Raw genomic sequence first — 22,757 nt, 5'->3', positions numbered from 1 at the left:
CCAATATTTGTCAATTTTCAATTCCAATATCATATCCAATATTGTGATAACATTATCTGCTTCATATCCCAAGACTTTACTTTTTTTTTTACAGATATATATCTATAAAAATGTTTACCCTACATCACTGCTGAGAAAATTCTTCTGGTGCAATTGCACGTGTGTAGTCCTGGTGATACTAGGTATAGGTGCTTTTTCTAGGTGTTATGTGACTGGCTGTGTTGTCTGGGATATTATCATTTGTTTACGTGGCTATTCGAAGGTATCTGCTAACGAACGGTCAAGCTGAAAAAGGGGATTCGAAGTACGAGTCGTTAAGCAGACGATCGCAATGTGGTGAATACTGTAAATAGTTTATATTGTGAGAACTCTAACATTTATTTTTCTATCGTTTTCGTACGGAATGGCCACTATTTGCGCAATATGCGTCGATTCGTCAATATCTAACATTCTTTCTACAAGATGTGGGCACGTTTACCATTCTGATTGTTTACAACAATGGCTGGAAAGGTATGAAGTGTATTTTGTTTTTGCTTTAAACCAATTTTTTATATAAAAAAGAATACATAAGAAAATATTTAATTGTTTATAAATTATTTCATACAGTTCTAAAACTTGTCCAGAATGTAGACAAAGTGTTAAGAATAATCAACTTCGCAAGATATATTTTAACTTTGCTAATAGTGAAGATTCAAGCTCATTGGAAAAAAAAGTGGATAACATAGATCGTCTACTTAAATCAAAAGAAAATGTCATCAGGACTTATGAGACAATAAATAAAATATTACAAAAGGACAAACAAAAACAAGAAACAAATATAAGAAAACTAGAAGGTAAGCTAGATGAAAATTCTGTTATTGTTTCATCTTTCCAAAAGTAAATTAAACATGAAACTGAAGACTTGCAATAGAGAATGAAATGATGTTAAGATCAGGATTAGACTTATATTGACAACATAAGAATATTCAAATATTTTTAGAACAATTGACAGTACAACATTGGATTGAGTTCAAACAAAATCAAAGATTAAGGTACGTAAAGTGTATAATGAAATAAACAAATTTTGATCAGTTACAGAATTATACTTACTGTACCCTATTATATGCAGGTATCTTGAAGAGCGCTTAAAGGATTGTGGTGTTAAGCTAACAAAGTTAAGAAAAGACATGTATTTTATACAAGATTTAGCAGTACGTGCTGTTTTATATGTAATTTGTAATTGTTCGACCGATTTTACGATTCTTATGTCTACGCTTTGAGAAATTGAAGCTTTCATTATTCCAAACTATGCTCGTTTGTGATGTTACTTGTGTTGCGTTTTTCTGTTGTTAACGGGGAAACTGTGTTTCCGTACTAATTAAAATATATTAAGTATTGACAGACATTTTACTTGTTGTTAGCCAACAATTATAGTTACTGAAAGTCATATATATATTTTTTTAAGTCGTCATAAAAATGATATGTAATATGATGATAAACAATAAAGGTTTAAAAGCTCTTTTCCTGTTCTAACTGTACAATATGTAGTAAATATATAATGTCACGCGGCGCAACTGACATTACAGTGCTCTTACTGTGACAAAGTTGCGTTGTCGGGATGTATATTTCAATAGTGTTATCGTAATTTATTTGATATTTCCCGCTTTAGAAGTAAGAGAGAAAAAGACATATAAGAACGCTATAAGAAAGAGTGAGATAGACGATACGGACCCTACTCTAGAACCCGTGGCGCCATCTCTGTGAAAAGTGCTCAAACTGGTCGCACAGCGGTACCGACAGCGAAGTAAACCACTGAGAACTACTAGCGCCATCTCTTGGAAGGCTGCTGAAACTAGGTCGGTAATTAGTTTCAGTACTTTCCGCATAGAGGGCGCTAGTAGTTCTCAGTAGTTTACTTCGCTGTCGGTACCGCTGAGCGACCAGTTTGAGCACTTTTCACAGAGATGGCGCTAGGAGTCCTCGAGTAGAGTAGGTAACATCTGTCTCACTCTTTCTTATAGCTTTCTTATATATCCTTCTCTCTCTTACTTCTACAGCGGGAAATATCAAATGAATTACAATAAAACGCACGTAATACGTACGATTCAATTTATTAGTAATCTAGCTTATTTAAATTATTTACGATTTATCAGTTTAGAGGTAATATACGAGGCTGTTGAACGCTACGGGATGGTACTTCACAAGAAGGTGCTACTGTCTAAGTTTTATTTTTTAATTTACTTCGTTTCAACGTCCGACTCGTTCACTTTAACATGGTTACTACCCCAATCTCCACTCGTCATGTCAAAATCATCTTTTTTGAATTCCTTAAACCAACATTGACATTCTGCTGTGCTTAACATCGAAGTTCATTTGCCTGAATTTAAACTCGTAATACATTCTTACACTTAATACTTCATACACTTAATGAACACGACTCGTTTGCTTTGCGTCTCAGAAGTGAAAACTGGTGATCTATCTCTGACCACGATGGATATTAAATTCTATTCCGCTGTTCTACAGGAAGCGGAGAAAATAAGATCGCGTAGCACGCATCAGGCTCCTCGTTCGAATCGTCGTCGTTTATTAACGCGAATCTGTTCGAGCAGAAATTCCCACGAAGAGATTCGCTGACGCTAACGCGTAACGGTACGTGAGAAAAGCCCGCGAATATCGCAGGTAAATTAGATAGTGGTGTAATAAGAAAAGTAAGGGGACTCGTTAGCCGGCTGACAAGAACGTACCTCACTGTTCTGTCGCGCGATTTTAATTACTACATCCTAATAGGAATTCGTTTATTCACTCTAATTGCTCGTGTAGACGCGTTTGATTTTCACGCGCCCCACGAAGTTACGCCCGGGAATTGGAAAAAATAAGAGAATAAACGGGCGAAGAGCAATAAAATGTATCCGGTAAGGGGGAAGGTTGAGCGAAGTGAAAATTTATAATGAACGGGCGGGAGACGTGGACATAAATATTTTTGCGTCACCGTCGTTCATATTTTAGTTCGAAAAGCTTTTCGGTGAAACTTTTCGAGCGGCGTGATTAACGAAATTTGAATCTCATTCCGTTGTTTGGTTCGAATAATAGAACTCGCGTTTTCCATTTTTATCGATAAATCTATCAGAGTTTGTTTCATCGAATTACCGGAGAATTTCATTTTTTAGGGGGGCGGGGGGTGGAAAGCACGCGAACGAACGAATAGGTTTTTAAACGAACTGAATTCGGTGAGATAACAAATGTAGATTAACTTCATAACGTTGATAAAATTTGTATTTCGTGCAGTTATTAAATTGATTGTTGTCAGATCACGAGTAAAATATAACAGTCAACGGCGGAGATGAAATGATATTTTTGCATTTTTGATTTTCGACGCTCGTTACATTTTACTCGATAATTCTGTCGCCGGGAAATTCTGCTGTTCCTACGCGCGCAAAATATCTTGGAATTTACATGTTTATTTCGCGCTAATTCACGCCCCCATGAAGGCTAAGTAGATCCTACGATGTAGGGTACAACTAAACTCGCGGGCACTTTAAAGTAAGAGCCACTCAGAACTTGCTTCCTTGAAGTAGACTACTTAAAATCCTTGCTCTTAAGCCTACGCCTTAAACTGCTCGCTAAATAACTCTGCTACAGCCGAGCTGAGACACCCGGGGTTGTCTTACCACTTGTACGCGTCCTATTCCGCAATAAAATGCCAACTATCGACAGATCCGTCGAAAAGATCATTTTCCGAGATGTGACATAATCACGAGCGCGATAAATTACGGAATCTTTCGAGAGGAATCTTCCTTGATTGTTCAGAGCTTCCTCTCTCGACTAGAGTCGAGTCCCTCGCTAAATCGTCGACGGTTCCCTTTCCGGTATATACAAAGAAACGTAACGCATATGGCTGAGTAATCTCTCGACAGAACGTGGTGGTAGTTTCTTGGCCTCGGAGGATCTAGGACACGTCCGATATTAAATTCTCGTAGCCAGGCAAGAAGTCTGACGTCATTTTTGTCTGAAGGGGTTTTTCGCGAACGCGCCTCGCAAATATTGACACGATATTCTCAACTATATATATATATATATAGCGTTTTATGTTGCTCTCTTCATGCACCCCCTCGGTCTTAACGAATTCCATCGGTCATGAAAGACTTTGTTCCTTTTTACCTCTTCCATTTCTTTTATTTCTGCCTTCCGTTTCTTTCCCTCCTTTTTCTCCCTCACCCCCTGCCCGTTTTTTCCCTCTCCTCTTCTTTTTTTTTTTTTGGCCCATTCGTAATCGATAAAGGAACGACCTTTCAGCCGGGAGCTGACGTTAAATCTTTTTTTGCAACTTCATCGATTCGACGGCGCGAATGGATAAGGGAGCAGAAACTTGTTAGCTGATTGATTCGAGTGGACAAAAGCTGCACAATCTGGCAAATAGGTGCCGGCGAAAGGGACAACCTCCGGTTCTTCATTGTCCGATGTACCCTTATTCATTGTCGCCATTACTTTCCAGGGAATCGAGCAGAGCTGCACTGAAAAAAGGCGTGCCAGATCCACTTCGATCTGTCTCCTGCTTTATACCGGTATCTTCGGGGATTACGTTTCTCGTTTAACGTCGCGCGACAATATAAAGTTAATAGTACGTGGCGTAATTTAAACTAACAGTTTGCTTTCACACCGTTCAACTTTATCCGTATCCTCTTCCCCTGCGGGGATAAAACACGTCACGGTTCTACGAATAAACGTGCAACGATTGGTTCTACTTTCCCCTTTCCGTTCGCGAGGAATCGGTTGGCAAAAAAAAAAAAAAAAAGAAAACAAAAAAATAAAGGTTTTTCTACAAAACTGTTATTGAAAAAATATGTTTTCTTCCTATAAAATATATGTTGCGAAGCTCGGGGAGATAAAACGCGTATAAATCTTCGGGCAGAGATATTTCAAAAATCGATGTTTACCTTATACATTCGTTATTTATTGCTTGATACATTCACTTGTTCATATACCGTGCAAAGATCGACGGTCAAACGGGGAAAAGGGGGGGGGGGCGGGAAAGGAGCGGAGGAAAAATAAAAACGGCGAGAGGTGACGCGTTTCCATGCAAATGGAAATCGAACGAGGACGTTAAGATCGTCGAAAGAGCCGAGGAAATGAACCGACTCGGTAATCAGCGCGGTATTCATCGATGGTTACACTTTAATGACTGAATAAAAGTAACGGGGGAACGACGAGAATAATTTGTTCTTCCGTCGAACGTAGCCACGCCGGTAACGTTCGAATAACGAGTCGTATAATGCGAGGTAACAAATTATAATAATTATGATGTTTTAACTGTCGAACCAGTGTATGGATGAAACTTAACGAGAGGAGGAGAATGGTGGGTAAAAGATAAACACCCTTCAGCGATTCATGCGAAGTGATAACATCGTTCGTGAAACCAGTTGAAGAGTTTAATGCTATGGAAAATAATTATTGTTCTGTTTATAATCGTTGCATAATAATCGCTATCGACTGCGAGTACGTATATATGTATATATATGATATAAAGTGATATTAAAACGAGCGAATTCGGGGAAATTCGGATTTCCTTTTCCCGATTCGTTATTTATCGCGAGAAAGATCGATAAAAAAAAAAGGAACCGTTAAAAAACGGTGATGCGATCCTCCAGTATTGGTATCTGACGCTGTCTGTATTATATAAATGTAGGAAAATAGTGGAAATAATAATGTCAAGTGATGCTTGACGTGGAGGCTATTATTGTAACCTGTCCTGTCGAGCTTCGTATGATTTCCAAGAGTAAAATGTTTGAACGGAAAGCATTGGGGATGGGTGGAAAAATAGAAGGAACGAGTGGAACGAAAAAAGGACGAATCGCGGGAAATTCTTCGTCAAATAGATGATCGTAGTTGGGTTAGAAAAAAACCTGGCAATTTTTTAATCAGAGCTTCATTCGACGGAACAATGGCGATGGTAATGACGGAGGACCGATTGAAATTAGTCGTCCACGAAAGGGAGGCTTGATTCTGTTGTTTCTTTTAAATAATATAATCCGCTTTTTCGTAAAACTTTATGGCTTGCTAGTTTCGTTCGGGAATAGCGCGAGATTAAATAAATATACGAGTAAATACACTGATGTGGAAATATGTTCGAATAAAATTAATCACGAGGGAAATTTTTAAAAAATTGACTCGTCCCTTTAAAAGATATTTTATAGAAATTTAATCAATTTTTGGAGATGTATTCCAGCGTGATAAGGCTTTATTTAAAACAAATTGAACTTAGCCAATTCACGAGATAAGGTTGATAATATTTACCGACCGTAGTATTTTATAAACGGAGAGGAATAAAATATACGAATTTACATTTCGTGGTATTTTATCGTGCAAAAACATTCCCGGCGGCAAGCATTGCTCGAAATTCAAAATAAATTTAATTTAAAAAATATCTAAAGCACGGAAAACGGTTTGCTTTTTGCTGTTGAATTGACAAATTTCAATTTCCATTAATACGTCGGATGAGAGCAAAAAGACTACTGAAATCAAAATTTAATATCTAGTTTATACGTATTTCTGTCATGAAAACAGTTGGAGCATTTATCGCGCGCGAAAGGAATATAATTTTTACGCAACGATGCCCGACATTATGATAGGCGATTCGCGCAACGTGTAACTTAGGGGTAGTTTAGGAGCAGCTAGCCGACAAAGCCGAGGTTCGCGTAGAGGGATGACGCCTCGGAGGGGAAGTCCGAGGTTCTAAGGGATAACAATAGAAAAAGCGGAGGCAACGTCTGCCGTGCGAACTGCCGGTTGTCGTAACCACGACCTGGATTTCGCTACGTTCTCGTTTCGATCGCAGGAGCGCCGATAAAAATCGCTAATTCGCTTTTGTTCCTCGTCGCGAACGTGCGAGTTCCCAGAGTGGAGTTCGCTTCAGCCCTGGCAACTCTTCACTGTATAACACGCCTCAACGGCTTAAACGTACAATGAAATGGAGTCATTACTCCGAACAATTGTACCGAGGCAACGTTTTTTACGAATTGCGCCTGTAATTCTAAGCTAACCGCGTGAGAGGATCGAAACCGTCGTTCGAACGTGAACAAAAATGACGCGATCGTTTCTCAGATCGGTATTTGCATAAATAAGGGTGGAAATTTTGTTCTTTCCAGATCGTTACTCTCCCAAGAGGAAGTTGCGGTTCTTCCTTTAATATTCCACGACAATGAACGCGAAGAAAACTGCAAGGTACAACGTTGCACATAATTTACGCATCATAACCAGACTGAATATTAGTCGTACTTGACGGGGCTGTGTGGAATAAAGGAAAATCTAGCTGCTACATTTTAATAAAGCGACTTTGTTACGCGTACGAGTCGACTAAGCTTCCATCGGAGTTTACGCTTCGCTTCTCTTCAACGAGACGAATAAAGGGGAAAGAGTTCGCGACAGAACTTGTCTCAATCAACCCTCGTATGATGCAAATAATTATCGCGGCATTCGTCGCGCGAGCAAACCAAATTTCGCGGATTATCTCGTTCCTCTCGATTCACTAATCGCGCGGTTGCATTGCAACAGGACCGCGATTGTCGTCTTGGAAATTCGAAACGCGCGACAATTTCGAAAAGCCTCGGTGAACCAGACCGAGTAATTGCTACGATTTAATGAACGCTGCGTGTACGTACCGCTGGCCCGTCGTTTACATTTACCCATCGAATCCGAGTTACCCGCGAACTTCCGTGTTCCGTATCCACTTGGTTGTTTTTAAGTTGCAGCTCGACGATGAAGTTGCCTAGCTGTCAAGTGTCTACTAATTGGTGCAGCCGGCTGAAGTAGAAACGAACGGCCGCCTGCCCTTTGGATTGTCGACGTTCGTTAAAGCATCGAGCAACCTGTCCGTGACTTAAAAGCTTGCCAGGATCGTTTTTACCGTTTGCACTTGATTACAGCGAACAACGATGGTCGACTTAATAAGTTCTTCAACGCGGCGGAAGTAAGCGATTCTTCACAATTTCCCGTTCATCCTCTGACGATTAATAGAACGTTAACGAACATTATTACCCTCTGTCTCAAATATTTGCAATCGGAGATGAGAAGGTAGCAGGTAATAGCGAGCGTGATACAGGGACGTAAATCTTCGAGGGAATTAATTCGCGATCCTCGATTCCCCTTAAAAATTGCTTAGAATTTTCGGCAATTTTCGCTGGTCGATAGCGACGGAATAAATAAACGGTGGCTGTTTACCATTTCGTACCCTTTTTTCACCGTGTTCTTTTTACGCCATTGACCGGAGCGGAATGATACTCCATCGCCTTTGGGAAGCCAATGTAAACGACCTAGCCGCTCTCACGGGCCATGATAGAGGAACGTCGTTTTTCCGAGGAAAGTTTATTTGGAACCCGCGTATATTTCACTCGTGTTCGCCACGGGAGGGAACCGGCCGAGGGAAAGGGCGAAAGGGGTGGAAACTTCTTCGCGGAGGTAACGAAAAGTTAATACGATCGTTGCGATTCCATTCCCCTTGGCGGAACGATTGTACAGAGGCTGCCGCGTTCCCTTCCTAATTAAATGCTCTACTAATATTTAACGTAACGGTGACATTATGCTAATCTTGAGTATCGCGATGAATTAAGCTAGCCAATTTACACGGTACGCGTGTGCTTCGCGCGGAAAAAAATACTCGCATAATCGTTTCATAGCGCTTTCTGTTATTGGGATGCGAGCTTCCGAGAAATGTTTCTACGAATATATTGCGAACTTCGAAATATACAAATGCGATCACTTGTTTATCTAAAAAATTGATATTTATTCGATCGAAGACAGTGTGGATTAGAGATTCTTTAGGATGACGTTTCAGCCACCGACTAACTTTAAATGCATGATCTCATCCGCAGGAACGATAAGAAATGCAAATAACACGTCTCTCTAAGGTCTGAACGAGGTTGTTGTGTTTTAAATAAGTCGCGATGGAAATTCTCGTTCCTCGACGTTGAATTTTCGGGAGAATATGAACTAGTGCATTTTTACTCTTTAAAGGGAGGTAAATGAGGTCCCCGGAGGTATCTCCTGCACATTCTCGTCGAGGAGAACTGGGTTGTTTTACATCTCCGGAACAAAGAGGAGCAAACGTTCCGTGGGACGTGTCGAGAACAATCGATCGCGGCCCTCTAACTTTTGTCTAATCGTTCCGCGTTCCGCTTTCATTATAATGCAACGCCACGATGAGACGAAATTTCATATCGACGTGGGAACATTTACGAAACTCGATTTTACGTAAAATATCATGCGTGCGTCGCGTACGCGATACAACTTGGCTGTAATTTCTCATCTGAAACCGTAATGAGACCGCATTATCTGAATTATGGCTCGAGCCATTGATGATAATGGAAGAGGTCCCGCGAATGTATCGACTGCGTCTCGAGAAACGAATGGAAAGTCGTGAAAAATGTGTTAACGGCACGCGACATCTACCTCGTGCATGTTTCACTTTCCAGAAATAAGTACCCGCGAGTCAACTTGTTAAAGAGACGAAATAAAAGAAATATAAAATACAGGGCAAGTGAAAATTTAATGTTGGTCCCGCAAGTGAATAAATGTAGCTCGATGACAAAATTTTAGTTACTTGTTCCCAAAGTTATTCAACTTTTGCTTTCTATCCGTTCGATTCTGACGCGCCTTCGTCTTTGATCTAATGACTCGGTGACGATATTGATTAATGGACTCGTTAACAGGTAACTCGTGCAACAGCATATAATGAGATCGCGACTGGATGGTTTCGAGTGGCCAACCTTGGCCTTTCTATATGCGGCACTTTTCTGTCTTCAATGACAAACTCTCGTCGTCTCGCTATCGATGGTACAGAGGTAATTCTCGACGAAGCTTCCCGTTCGCAGAGAGGAAAAAGAAAGCTTGTTCCACGGTACTGGCTGGAGAGGGCGGATTGAATTAGAAAGTTAAGCTCGATTGTATACCTACGGTTGACTCTCTTGATTGTTCAGATATACTTGAAGATTGAAAAGTGTAATTGTGGATCCTTGTGTGACGATGTGAAGTTCTATCGAAGCTCTAAGAGGCGAACCGGTTGAACAACACTTTTTCTGCGAGTATAGCGAGTACATGGAATTAAATTGAAAGCGTATCAAATCTAATAGTTTATCGATTAGGCACTTTGATTAAAGTTTTGTTGAAGTTTTCAGTAAATATCAGGAACTTGTAAGTCTCCGATTGTCGCTTTTGTCCAGTAACGGGAGACTAGAATAGTTAATCACAGCTGCCTGGTATTTTCTTTTCATTCCGCGGGGATTTACATTTCATAACGTTGATAACTTCGCCACCCTCTGAATGAATTTCACGCGATGGAATCACCGTTTGAAGATCACCGGTCGTGACCCGGCGGAAAAGAGAGGAAAGCAAACAAAAATGGAAAAATGGTAGAGAATTTTTGGAAAGCTCGTAACATGGGCGCGGCACGACCGCGAACGAGCGAACGAACGAGACATGTTCGCGTATGGAGCTCTCATTTGTGAAAAGTCAAAATCTTCGTGGTGCGCGCGCGAATTTTCCTGAACACGGACATTTTTAATTGGATGTTACGTAGAAGATGTTATTCCTTTTGTTCGGCTCAATTACGCGTTCCCATTTCAACGGCCGTGATGCAACCGGAAAAACTCATTCGCCAAAACAGAAATTTTACGCCGACCAGCGTGGTTTCCTCATCGAAGGCAAAGGGGAGGCGTTAATTAACGAACTCTGTCTGACTGACAGGTGGTAAATAAATGAATCGCAGGATTAACGAATACGTATTCTCGTGAATGAGCGTTCCGACGGATAGTCCATTGTTAAGTATCCGCTTTGTTGCGAGATAAAATCGTTATATATTGCATATATCATTAGTTGAATGTAACTCGACCGAAATTTTAAATCGTTAATAGGATATAAGGTTTACCAAAGAAATGGGAGCAGTTTCAATTAAATATCTGATTAATGCACTTCTATATTCAATTTAGCTTACGTATTGAGAGCATAATTTTCAATATTATTTTTGGTATACTGAAAGGTGGATTAAGGTGTCAAGAGGAAGCAGCCCTTCTACAAAGTTCCCACAAGATGAAGCCACATAGCGTGACGCCGAAGGAAACAGATGTTCGATTACGAAGCTACTAAAACCTCTAGCAAGTAGATTACAAAATATAATGAACTATTGCATCGTTCAAAACTACTTGAGGGTTAACAGTTCGGTTAAAATTTTGTTTAAACAGCGTCTACTTTTTCTATAACAGACATTTAACAGAATTATCTATAAAATGTTCGCACGCAGGATTGGAAATTTTCCAGGGGACACTCGATCGTTTTGTTACGGGGGTAGGTTTAGGGTCGCGAAATCTTAATTCGGAGTCGGAGGACATTTCCACCCCTTTTAGACGTTGATGCGGACACCGTGTGTGCGGCACGCTTCTCCCACCTGAGGCCACCCCGGACGAGCGAGCTGCGGTGGCAGGCAGTCGGGTTCCTTCGTAGGGACATGCGCAGTGACCCGCGGAACGACAGGTGCGCGGCGTTCGCCACGAACCGCTTAGTTTCGGGTGAGCATACGAAACGGTCGTATCGTGTCGTGCCACCACGTCTCCCGGCACGTCGTCAGTCGGTCGTGGACTCTCTTTCTCTCCCTCGCTCTTATCCTCGCTCCGTCTCCGCATCTATCTGTCAGTTGTCGCGAATCCACTCGACCAGACGCACGCGATATTCCACCCACGCCTGACGCGGCTCCACCGCGCGATCCTCCTCTCGAGTCGCGTTCACCAGGCATCGAGAGGTCCTCTCGAAGGACAACCTCGTCGAGGTAGATCACGCGCGATATTCCTCTTCTTCGTCGTGGATACAAGAAACAGCCTGTCAACGCCCTGGAGCTAGAATCTCTCCCCGTCACTGCCGTAGCTTTTTATCGTCCCCTTGGCACGCCGTGGCCTGCTGCACAGTAGTTGCCCGCCGTTTATCGAGCGTGCACGTGCTCCGTTTTGCATCTCTTGACGCGCTCCGTTTACACGTTTCCATCAGTCCAATTCCTGCGATCGTATTATACGTATCGCATCTGTCGCGAACCAGAAGAGAGAGAGAGGGTCTCGCCCGTTCTTTCCGATGAGTTCGACGTGATCGTCCGCTGGATTTCGAGTCGAATGTTTTCGGTGGAAGCGCGATCTCCATTGGAGAATCTTGGGACCAATCAAGTTCCAAGTGTTCTCGACCCGGCCTGAGTTATCGCGGACTGCCGGTGATCCTAGTCGAACTACGTCAGGACAGTGTCAGATATATCGCGTACCACGACCTGTTGTTCGAAAATTATCGGACCCTCGGCTGGCCCGTGAGTTGTGTGTTGACCGTGAGTGAAGGATTGGGAAGGCCAGGGGGATATATTATAGCACAGTGGCCAGGCGAATGTGGTGCGTGGATTAGAGTCGCGTTTCGTTCGTCGTGAGTTGCGCCGATTCTTCAGGATGGCCAGTGGACTGGATTTACCTAGCAGGATTACCAGGAAGGAGACGACCGCAGCGATCCTCCTGCTCTGCCTCTGCTTCTTCCAGTCCCCGCGGAACGTCAAAGGTAAGCTTTTAAATTTAATTGTACGTAGAACGTAGCGAAGGTCGGTTCGCGTTCTAGTCGGAAACTAAGCGTGTTTCTTGTGCGTAAATTCGTAAGAGAGTGGACGTTTTTCGGTGAACGCTTGCGAAGTGGTTAACTTTGACGAAACGAGCGGAAAAACGTGCGGAGTACAAAAGGGGTGGAAACGCGAGAGCACAGGTGTCTACAAATGGACCGCGAAACACGTAGGAATTTGCGCGTGGAAAACGCGTGAAAACAAGTAGGAGTCCTTGAGCGGTGCGAGCCAGCGTGAAAACAAAAGTACGACGATTTTCGATACGTACGCAGAAGGGGATTTGTTTTGTGTCACCGTGTTCCAGTAAATTCGGAGAACTCCGTGTCGCAATCGGGACGGTCGCGAAGTCGACCGCTCCGAAACGAAAACAGATTCGTACGATTCTGCGTTTAAGTAGCACAATTGCGACGACATTTAGATACTTCGTCGTGGTATTGTAATTTACGATGTGGTTTATGGAAACGTTAATGTTTCAACTATTTTCGATGCGTTCACAATAGGGAACTTGGTGGAGTCATCGATTTAAATACCTTTTGCTGTTCGATGCACGGTAATAGTTATAAATAGTTAGAACAGAAGCAGATTGATACGATGGTGCAAGAATTAGGGTTCACGATACGTGGAAATCTTATTTAATTCCGTTGCTTACTTAATAAAGCTCGCGAAATTCTTGCGAAAATCATTTCACTTAATTCCTGTAACATCAAATATTATATGTATATTATGTATACAATGGAATTAATTATAGCCTCAATTTTCTCTCTACTTTCTCTCTAAATTAACCAATGCGATGTATCGTTCGATATTCTTCAATTTTTCGTGATTCTATTTTCGAACTAAACAACCCTCAGTTCCCTTGTAGCTTTCGCGAAACTGTTTTGTGTACCTATAGACAGCCGCGAACCGCGGAACGTGTTTTTCCTTCCCTTCTCTCGTGTTTATTTGTTCATCTAACTAATTAATGGTCCGGATGGGTTTACTTTTCATTTGCGTTGACCATTGTTACGAGACTTTCATGGTTCGTAACGGGATTGGTTAGGTAGGAACGAGCCTGGTGTTCCTTGCGGTATAGAGTGCTTTAACGTTTTCAAGTGTCCAGGCATGTTTTCGCATTTGGTGCCACCAGAAATAGAGTAATTGCGGACATCTCGCTAGGGTTAACCGCATTTCGTAATCCGCGGTCCGAATAGGTATAGTTTTCGGAGTAACAAGACAAACAGAACGCATCTCACATTTTTGTTCTACAAATTTTTATTACAGCTTTTCGTTTCAAGACTCGTTAATGCATCACGATCAACGATTGTGATCAAAGTTTATGTCCGTTTCGAGCCCGTTTTGCATGAGGTGCCAGTCCCTTAGACATTGATTCGTGTTCCATTGAGAATCGGCACGGAATTGCGGTAAAAATTCAGCCAGCTCCGACATTGAGAATGAATATCTGCATACGGGTGGTCGAATGTAAGCAGATGGGCGCGAAATCGAAACGAGAGGGGAATAAAGTTTCTACATTTGTGTATCCCGCGAGGGCATAGCGAGAAATTTATAGTTTGTACGTCGACGGTGTTGCGAAGATACGCAACACCACCGTGAATATTCGCCTCGTTTATTATCAAGTCTACGACCGCGTGAGAAATTCCGGGATATTCTGTATCGCGGCTGGTAAGAAGTTAATGAACTTCGAAGAATTTCACCCTCTCAGCGTTAGGCTCGACCATTTGTTCCGTACGAAGCGTTAGGCTGGTTCGCTCACCATTTTAAAAGATGCTCCAAATGAACAATTTTTTTTATGCGTCTCTGCATCTTTAAATAATTACTCCGCTACTTTGCCAGTTGCCTGTGCGAAGTATTTATGAACCGAAGTGATAACAATTATCTTCTCTCTCGCGTTAAGTGGTTTTCATCATTAATAACCAATATGAATATTTATTTCGTCACCGATAACCATTATTGATGACACTGATATTTTTTATCTCACGATATTAATTGTTTCACGTCGAGATACCAATGAAATATTTACCTGAGAAATGTTTAGTGCTCTAAAAAAGCTATTACCGATGACAAACTATCGTTCGAGGAGTTTGCTTTATTGTCGTGCAATTTTTCTTCTCAGCAACGGAGCCACGTAGGATCTACTGGTAGAATTCAGGACGTACTGCTCTTCTAGAACTGTTAGCAGCCATTCCTGCATGATTTGGAGCAAAAGTACGCGACTTCTTCTTCAGTTTTCGAACAATGGTGCCTTTCTCTCCGACGATTCAGCTGCATTTCCCCGCCTGTATAGAGGGCTGCTTTCTCAGAAGTATTTTCGATTTTTAATTTCCCTTCGCAGTATGACGAATGATAGTCCGGGAACATTCATTTCCCTGTTGTAGAATTCGTTGTTTTGCCTTCGCACGCCATCGGTATCGGAAACTGGCGATAACTATGTATATTTAGACGATGCCAAGTTTAATTCAATACGTAGACATTGAGTCCTGACAAGCATGGCCCGATAACTCATTAAAGCGGAATCTGTGAGTCTACGAAACCGACGGGTTTCTTCTCTGATATAAAACTTCATCCACTTCCCGTCAAAAGAGTCGCGTCTTCAAAGGGCTAATCATCCTAATTGCGAGAGAGGGTTCGAATACTTTTATAATCCGAGATACGTTTCATCAATCGAGGTCTGCGAGTTTCCGGACGAAATAAAAGAGGAGGAAGAGGAGTTGAATGCGATCGAGCTCGTAGAAACAAAACGGGACCGAAGAATGATAAAATTGGGAGGCGAAAGTTGTGGCTGGAGGAATTCAAACGAATTTACGCGTGAACTTTTGTGAATTAAGAGCTCGACCGATTTTAATTCCGTAATGGTAGTCTCGTTATCCCGTGGGCAGGGAGACGTGTAGGGAAACATTTGCACGTAGTTCTCTGTTTGTTTGCCTACCGAGGCAGGTAACTATTTTAAAGTTAAGCTCGCTTCGACATGAATAGGAATATCGCGGCGATTTAAGCTGCCGAACAGTTTTCTTTGTACGGAAAACTATTGCTTTGTATTCAAAGCATATCGTTTCGACCGCTTGAAATTATGGGCCTGTTAAGAAGGAAATGATATCGTACTAAATGTCAGACAAAGCTATCGTAGTTTTTCAAACTTGTACGCATTCGATAGAGTTTCGTTTTTCAAAAAAAAAAAAAAAAAAAAAAAAAAAGAGAAGGGAAAAGTCTTTTTGGCCAATTCAATACTTGTTCGAAAGTTCCGTCAGTTTTAGGAACGCTTGAAATATTTGACAGCACGATGCTCGCCTTTGAAACGTTATCTCCAACGCGGGCGAAAGTTTCCTCGGAACCCGATCATTCGCAATTAGCTCAGAGCGAAAAAGCGTGGCTCGAAATTCTTGCGCTTTAACGAGCCGATCGCTTGACGGGTGCATTTTTTTTTTTCGTTTCACAACCGGGGAAGTTTTAAATATCGGAAAAACAACCAACGTTGGCCAGCCAGGCTGACTGGTGTACAGGAGTTTTTCAGTTCTTGACAGTTTTACGATTAACGACTGGAATCGGGGCGCGCCGCGACCACTGCGCGAAATCGCGTTCCGAACAGCCCCGCCACTCGTGACGCCGCGCCCTTGCTGAATTTTTCTAAGTTTCAGACGCGGTTCTCCTTTTCCATCCGACCCGAATAAACGTCCCTGCTGCGAGAACTTTTCCATATTTCAAGGAACTCGGTGAATATGCTTTAAAATCCTTAATTATCCGGTCGCGCGTGCTAGCGAACCTCGAACGTCCCTAATTGCTAGCTGACGTTAAATGAACTCTGTTTATAGAGCTTTAGATCGATGGAACTTTTTGTATCGATATTAAAGAATTTCTTGGTGAAATACTCGCATGGTAGGTTGGGCTTCGAGGACTCTATCAAAGAGATTATGGAATTTAGGGGGACAGTTGTTTTCAACCGTAAGGCAGTCGCATAATTATCATTGACCCTAACTACTTGCCCTCGCATCGCATCTCGCGTCCCGTTTTCTCGTAGCAGACCGAATCGAAGAGAATCTCATCCGAAAAAGGGAGTTCGTAAAACTCGTAGTTCGGCAACAAGTAAGTTTTCCACTAAAATAACAAATCCGGCAGGAGTTCCAGCAGAGTAACGAAAGTGGCGCTTTAAAAATCGTCGAAAGTGGGTTGACAAAAAGGTCAATCAAGGGGGATTCGTCGAAGTGGGAACGCGTGCAGAAAAAAGGAGAATTATTCTGAAAGCCGGACCCGTTTAATCTCGCTGCGAACGCGTTTAATGCTAATCAAGGGATTAATGGCCAGGGCAGAGCGAGGCGGCCCTTAAGCGAACGAAAACGAGAGGAATTCGTAAACGATCGTTTCTTTTCCACGGTCCAACAGGAAAAAGTAATCGCTTCACGGAGTGCGCACACGGTTGGGAACAATTCTATTCGAGCGAGTATCGGTAATCGATCGTGGCAATTTAATACGAACGCGCGGTGTCGCAAGGTTAAGCGTAAATATTATTGTAGCATTAATTACCGTTTGAATTTGCATTTACAGTGCGGTTGGGAACTCTTTGTGGTTAGGTGGGACTGCATTTCGTGCACGTTGACGAACTTTCACGGCTGAATCGTCGCCTTGCCCGCGATCCACGTGAAAATGGCTTAATAACGCCTGGGATATCGTTAATCCAATCCTAGAATTTCGTCCATGGTACGTGTCGGTTATTCGTGTTCCGATCATACGCTATCTCTAATTGTAACGAATTCTCGTGGTTAATTTCAGTCGACGAGGCTTGCGTCTATCGAAGAATCGCTTAGATTTTTAGGGACGGTATTCCTCTTTCCAATGACAGCTGCTGGCAATTACGAACCGTTTAATCGAAAGCACAATATTACGCGAACGAGGGAAAGCAAGTTCTCGTCTGCTCGGTGGGCATTCGCTCGGTTTTGACAAAATTACGTCGCCCGACTGACGCTTTGAACAACGGGGGCGAGTTTCTCGCGCGAAATTCTAACTTCGTGCCGGGAAAGCTCGGGCCACGGGCTAACGTTTAAGGCGTAACTCGATTCGTTCGCACTCTGTCGAATTCTCGTTAAGCTTGAACAATTTTGATACGGCGTAATTGAATCGCAAAGAGTCGAACACAATGGTTGTCGGTCCCCGTTGTTGACGATCAACTTGAACACCTTTATTATCGGACACCGGCGCGACGATACGAGTTTAATAACTTTCGTCGGCCAGAACACTTTCGAACAATGCGCCACCGATTCACGCTATGCGGCATTATTTTAGCGATTCAACGATTCCCTGCCCCCGATCCTGGTTATCGTGGGATTCTCGTTCAAATTACGATGACACACGGAAATACCATGGACGGGGTGATTTGTCGTCGGTTGTTATTAGACTGCGAATGTTTACGCGTTTATACACACATGTGTGATTCGAATATGCAAAAAAATATAGAACGATACGCGAAAATATACGAGTTACGCTCGAATGAAACTACGCGCAATAATATTTCAGGGGTGAAATTAATCTCTATTTATGTTTCTTTATTTTAGCAGGTGTTTATAAAAATACGAGTTTGCAGGACCATCTATAGTCTGCTTATCAGAATGTATAATCACTGCCTGTGTTGCAGCTTTTACACGTTTTCCGTGAAACGTTTGTTTTCCTTGAATACTGCGATTCTCGTCGGGGAATTAATTTTCGGCACTGTCTGAAACGCGAGGATAATCCTTTCAGAGTTAAAAATAGTATTTATGAACCTCACCTTGCCTCGGTTCGAGAATTTAGCAACACGGACCTCGCAGATGTTGAAACAACAAACGTCCGGGTACATTAACGAGTCGTAACATTTTTCTTATAAACCGTGGAGAAATCTCGACGATACTAATGCACGATCGCCTTCACGATCGTAATAAAAACGATACGAAACGGTGGCGTTTTACATCGTCACTGGGAGCTACAGGTTTCCGCGAACTTAACGATGCGTACGTGTACAGTGTTTTTACATAAATGAAACGAACTGCGTTAGAATTTCACAGCGGGGTAAAAAAGTGATTAGCTGACTGCGGATGTTCATGCAAATTCATAATTTTGTAAACACAACCAAGGAAGTGAAACCTAACCAGGGATTTGTTTTAATTGTTAAATATCGTAGCAGCAGCATACTTTACTTTGAATATTTTTGCATATTATGCGTTCTGACAATGAAATTTGCATGGGTATTCGCGGAAATATCCAATGACTCATTCTCCCTCCGTATTAGCTGAAATATGCTCGCGTGTCCTTTAAATTCAGCTCGAGTCAGTTAGTTAGCTATTTAATTAATTAGGTCCCTCCTGGTAGTCGGTTTTGCGTCTTCCACCACGGGATACTTCTCTATGAATTTTCCCAGAAGCTGCAACATGCTTAAAATAGGTGTGTTCTAGCGTTCGCTGGAGCTGCGCGAATTCTGACGACAAAAATAAACGTTCTGCCTATGCTAGAGAAGAGAGAGAGTGGCGTAACACGCGAATGCACAGAATTAATGATTTGTGAATCCTGAAAATACGTCGACTCGCGATGCATCGATCGAACGTTTCGCTCTTGATTAAACCAGAGCCATGGAACACCCGCGGCGCTGCCAATAAGTGTTTCACTCGTGCAAAGAATAAAAAGGGAAGAAGAAAGAATCAAGAGTAGATAATGCGAAATGATTCACTTATTTTCTGATCGATTTCTGCGTTTCCACGAGTCGCAGGTTGCGATTGATACGGGTGCGAGGCACCAGCGGATAATTCAGAGCGAAATTGGTAACGGGTAAATTGCCAAGCCGTGATCGACGTGGATCTGCAACACGTTCGAGTTTCGCCGCAGTACAAAGCGCGGGCAACAGAGTTTCGTCGACTCTGTATTTTTGACAGTTCGTTTAACGCGTTCCGTCGCTCGTTTCAGTTTCAGTTTCGTCTCCGATCGTTGTTCACGATTTTCACTTCTGATTAAACTTCGTTCCGCTCCCACTCCACTCTTATTTTATCCCTTTTCACCCGGCCGTTTCAGGGGAATTTGATCAGAGGCGCTGATTTGTTGTTTTCCCCCGTGAAACGAATCGCTTTCGCGAGGAGTAAACTTTGCGTGGGAGATCGAACGTGTTCCCACTTGAACTGAAACAAACGAAAAGATCGCGGAAGAGCCATCGTAGAGATTATCAACGGATTACTTGGAACCTGTCGAGGCTGGTTAATTATTAATTCAACAGTCGCGTGATCGATAGGCTCGCGTAGCGTTGCAGTTGCACTATCAGACGGAAAAGTAGTTAATCTCGCAGACGAGGCGGAGGATGCTTCACAGTTCATCAGTTTATAGCTGGGAAACGGTTGGCCGTGGGTAACAAATGGAATTCCGCGGAAAATCCAATAACGGTGCCGCGAGTGAAGATTGCGAGGCGAGCTTAGCGACGATAATAGAGAGACACGATGCATTTTTTTAACGCGAAACCGCGTGCATCAGCCACGGCTATCTGCGCGATGGCGTTACGGCGAAGCCGGATAACGAGTTCGCGGCGTTTCGAGAAAAGCCTCGATAACAGGGTTATCGGGGTGAAATTTTTTGTTCGATCAGCGTAGGAAGAAAAATAAAGGTCGCACGGTATATGGAAAGATTGCTACGGGACCCTGGGGTGCTCGTTTTGCTCTGCGATTAGTCGATAGTTGGTCCGGATTTTCAGAAACTTTCACGATCAGGACGATTCGATGGAAATGTGAACAAAAATTGTTAAAAGTATCTGCGAGATTCCCGTTTAAACTCGCTGCTCTTTAAAAGATGTGACAACGTCGAATATAAAAGCTGAAATAAAATCCGCGGTGTTCGCTTTTTAAATCTGGAACATAAATATGCAATAAGAAATTCAATTTCCCCGGACAAAGAGAGCATTTTAATAACAGGATTCTGGAGCAGTTTGGACATTTCGCGCAACATGCTGCGGGGATAATCCATTTCGAAATTAGAAAACGGTAAGCAGGGTAACGAGAAGTCGGATAAACTCGTATTTCGTGTCTAACGTAAGAAATCAAGCGAAATTACGCGGCGAAGGGGTTGAACGGAGGGGTTGACACCCCTTCCGCGCGCTTGCTGTCGGCAAAACGGCAACTGTTACTGTCGGTAGCACGTGGCCCCAAGCAGCTTTTTCTATGCTAGAAAAAAAACCGCTGATACTGCAAATATTTGCTTTCGTCCGCAGTCGTATCGTAGTTTCGAGACACATCCCCTGTACGCTTTTGGCACGCATTACGTGATCTCGCGTTTTATTCACTGTGCCGGTCATGAATAAACCTTCGCCGTGAATAACAATTTTATACCTGAAGGAAGACTCGCTTTCTCTTTACGTGCTTTGTTATTAATACCTCGTGGAAACGATTACTCTTCTCTCATTGAGAGTTTGAACAAAGTTTCATTAATAAATAAATGTCGGGGGATGATATATCGAATCTATACAGTTCCACGGTGAAGGGTAAGAGAAATTACGAATACGGGCAGAATTGCTCTTTTTCGAATGGTTTGATGAACTGCGATATGTTGCCCGCGAATTGTCTGCACGGAAAAACGCAAAGAGAATAGTTTGCAATTTTATTCGCTAGTCCGTCGTTCGTTCGTTAATATCGAACGATCTCCATAAATCGATCCCGGTTTCGAGAGTTCTCCATACCTTGTACATATTAGTTTTGCATGCTTTGCACATTTTACGGTATATTTTACACGAGTGAAACAAGTTTGGCGCAAGTTCGGTCGAAATAGATGCAAATAAAACGAAACTTGCGCGAAGTTCTGTTCTTCTACGCTGATATGTTAAGTAAACTTGGGCGAGAATGTTTCCCTCGTGTTAAAGTGTTATTTACAGAATAATTCAGCGAGAAGTCTGCTCCCGTGAAGTAGAAGATCGATGGTACCGTTCACTTAATTGCCACACCGATGATCGGTACTTTTCAATCGCCTCGTTAGTTAAATACTTGTCAAATACGTAACTTTAAACGTAGATCGGTCAGTCGGACCTGTTGCGTTATTGGACGCGTTGTCAATTTGGAATTTATTGCTTTTACATTATTTTGCAGTAGAAACTGTATCCCCTGTTCCATATGGAGTGGTTGCGCGGGATCGATCGGTCCCCCATTTCGAAACAACGATCTCCATTCGATCTCTGATCCCATATATCCTCCGCATTATGCTTATCGAGCATTTCGCTTCGGAAATTTTTCATCCCTCTCGAGGCTGACCGAACTCGACCAGATAAGGAACACAATCAACGATCTTTGCATTGTTCATTTATCAATGCGAATTGCCGGTATCGATGATATCGTAACGGCAGACGTGTAACCGATAGTTCGTACACGCGCGTGTGCCCGAATAGTTGATGATCGAATACGATAAATATCGAGCGCGAAAGTTATTGAATGCGAAACGTTAGCGAACGCGAACGCGAACGCGAAGGATATTGATTGCCGTGTGAAATCGAAGCGGACGAGAATTTCGGTTGCGAGATATCGTCAAGTGGGAAAAATGTCGAACGCCGAACGGGCCAGGGAGCTAATCGAGTTTTTTCTACAATTCCGCCGATCATTGCCCGTCCCCCCTTTTTTTTCGCCCTTTTTTCCCGTTCAATTATGTCCAGCCCCTGGAACGGCCGGTGCCACGAGGATTATTTTATTTGAACGATTGTTTCACTGTGTAATTGTCCTCGCGGATCGATCCTGGCGCGTGAAAGGGCTAATTTAATTGAAACGCCGGCCGAATGAATATTTCGCCTGCAATCGCGCACAGCTGCCCCGTTGATTGTTAATTGCTCCAATTGCTGTTTGGATAGTATTGTTAGATTATTAGCTGAAATATTTGCTTTTTGTTTCGTAATGATACACGCCTACGGATTATTATATCGACTGCAACGAATGGTTACTGGATGAGTGGTGCTCCCGTGGAATATTAAATTTGCCACATCGTGCCCTGTTCATTTTGGAGGGAGGGTAAATGTAAAGAAACACGAGGGAAGCGCGGAGTATACGTTGGAAAATTTATGGAGTTCCGAAGTAAACACTGCGGTTTACTTCAATCCAAAGTAAACGGTAAAGCGTGCCGTAAATTATGTTAGAAAAGGCGTCATGGACTATTAAAACCTTGTAGGAGAATTTTAAATTCTGATTCAGCC

At 42.6% G+C, this 22,757-nt stretch overlaps 2 protein-coding genes across 25 annotated transcripts in view; both read left to right on the top strand.

Annotated features, from left to right (window-relative positions):
* The first annotated feature begins 403 nt into the window (after positions 1-403).
* LOC143430138 (uncharacterized) lies at positions 404-1,259 on the top strand. Its single transcript, XM_076906139.1, has 4 exons — positions 404-510; positions 607-833; positions 980-1,031; positions 1,109-1,259. Exons 1-4 carry the CDS (start codon positions 404-406, stop codon positions 1,257-1,259), a joined length of 537 nt encoding a protein of 178 aa, XP_076762254.1.
* Positions 1,260-12,066: 10,807 nt separating this feature from the next.
* The window catches only part of Nrm (neuromusculin), a 252,302-nt gene continuing 241,611 nt past the window's right edge, over positions 12,067-22,757 (top strand). For all 24 annotated transcript variants that reach the window (XR_013102624.1, XR_013102617.1, XR_013102619.1 and 21 more), the window contains exon 1: positions 12,067-12,546. Coding sequence is in view for 15 of the 24 variants with exons in the window: in XM_076906501.1 (XP_076762616.1) it covers positions 12,441-12,546 (106 nt within the window). In the remaining 9 variants the exon portion in view is untranslated. The remainder of the gene's footprint in view (positions 12,547-22,757) is intronic.

The sequence above is a fragment of the Xylocopa sonorina genome, chromosome 13 (genome assembly GCF_050948175.1).
Source record: "Xylocopa sonorina isolate GNS202 chromosome 13, iyXylSono1_principal, whole genome shotgun sequence".
Classification (NCBI taxonomy): Eukaryota; Metazoa; Arthropoda; class Insecta; order Hymenoptera; family Apidae; genus Xylocopa; species Xylocopa sonorina.
Note: the sequence above shows the minus strand (reverse complement) of the source record. Positions and strands in the feature narration are given on the sequence as shown.

Bases quoted from the DNA above. Each gene is read 5' to 3' on its own strand.
- LOC143430138 (XM_076906139.1), top strand. From the start codon at position 404: ATGGCCACTATTTGCGCAATATGCGTCGATTCGTCAATATCTAACATT. The intron at 834-979 runs GTAAGCTAGATG...AAATATTTTTAG, and splicing joins AAATATAAGAAAACTAGAAG to AACAATTGACAGTACAACAT. The intron at 1,032-1,108 runs GTACGTAAAGTG...TATTATATGCAG, and splicing joins AAACAAAATCAAAGATTAAG to GTATCTTGAAGAGCGCTTAA.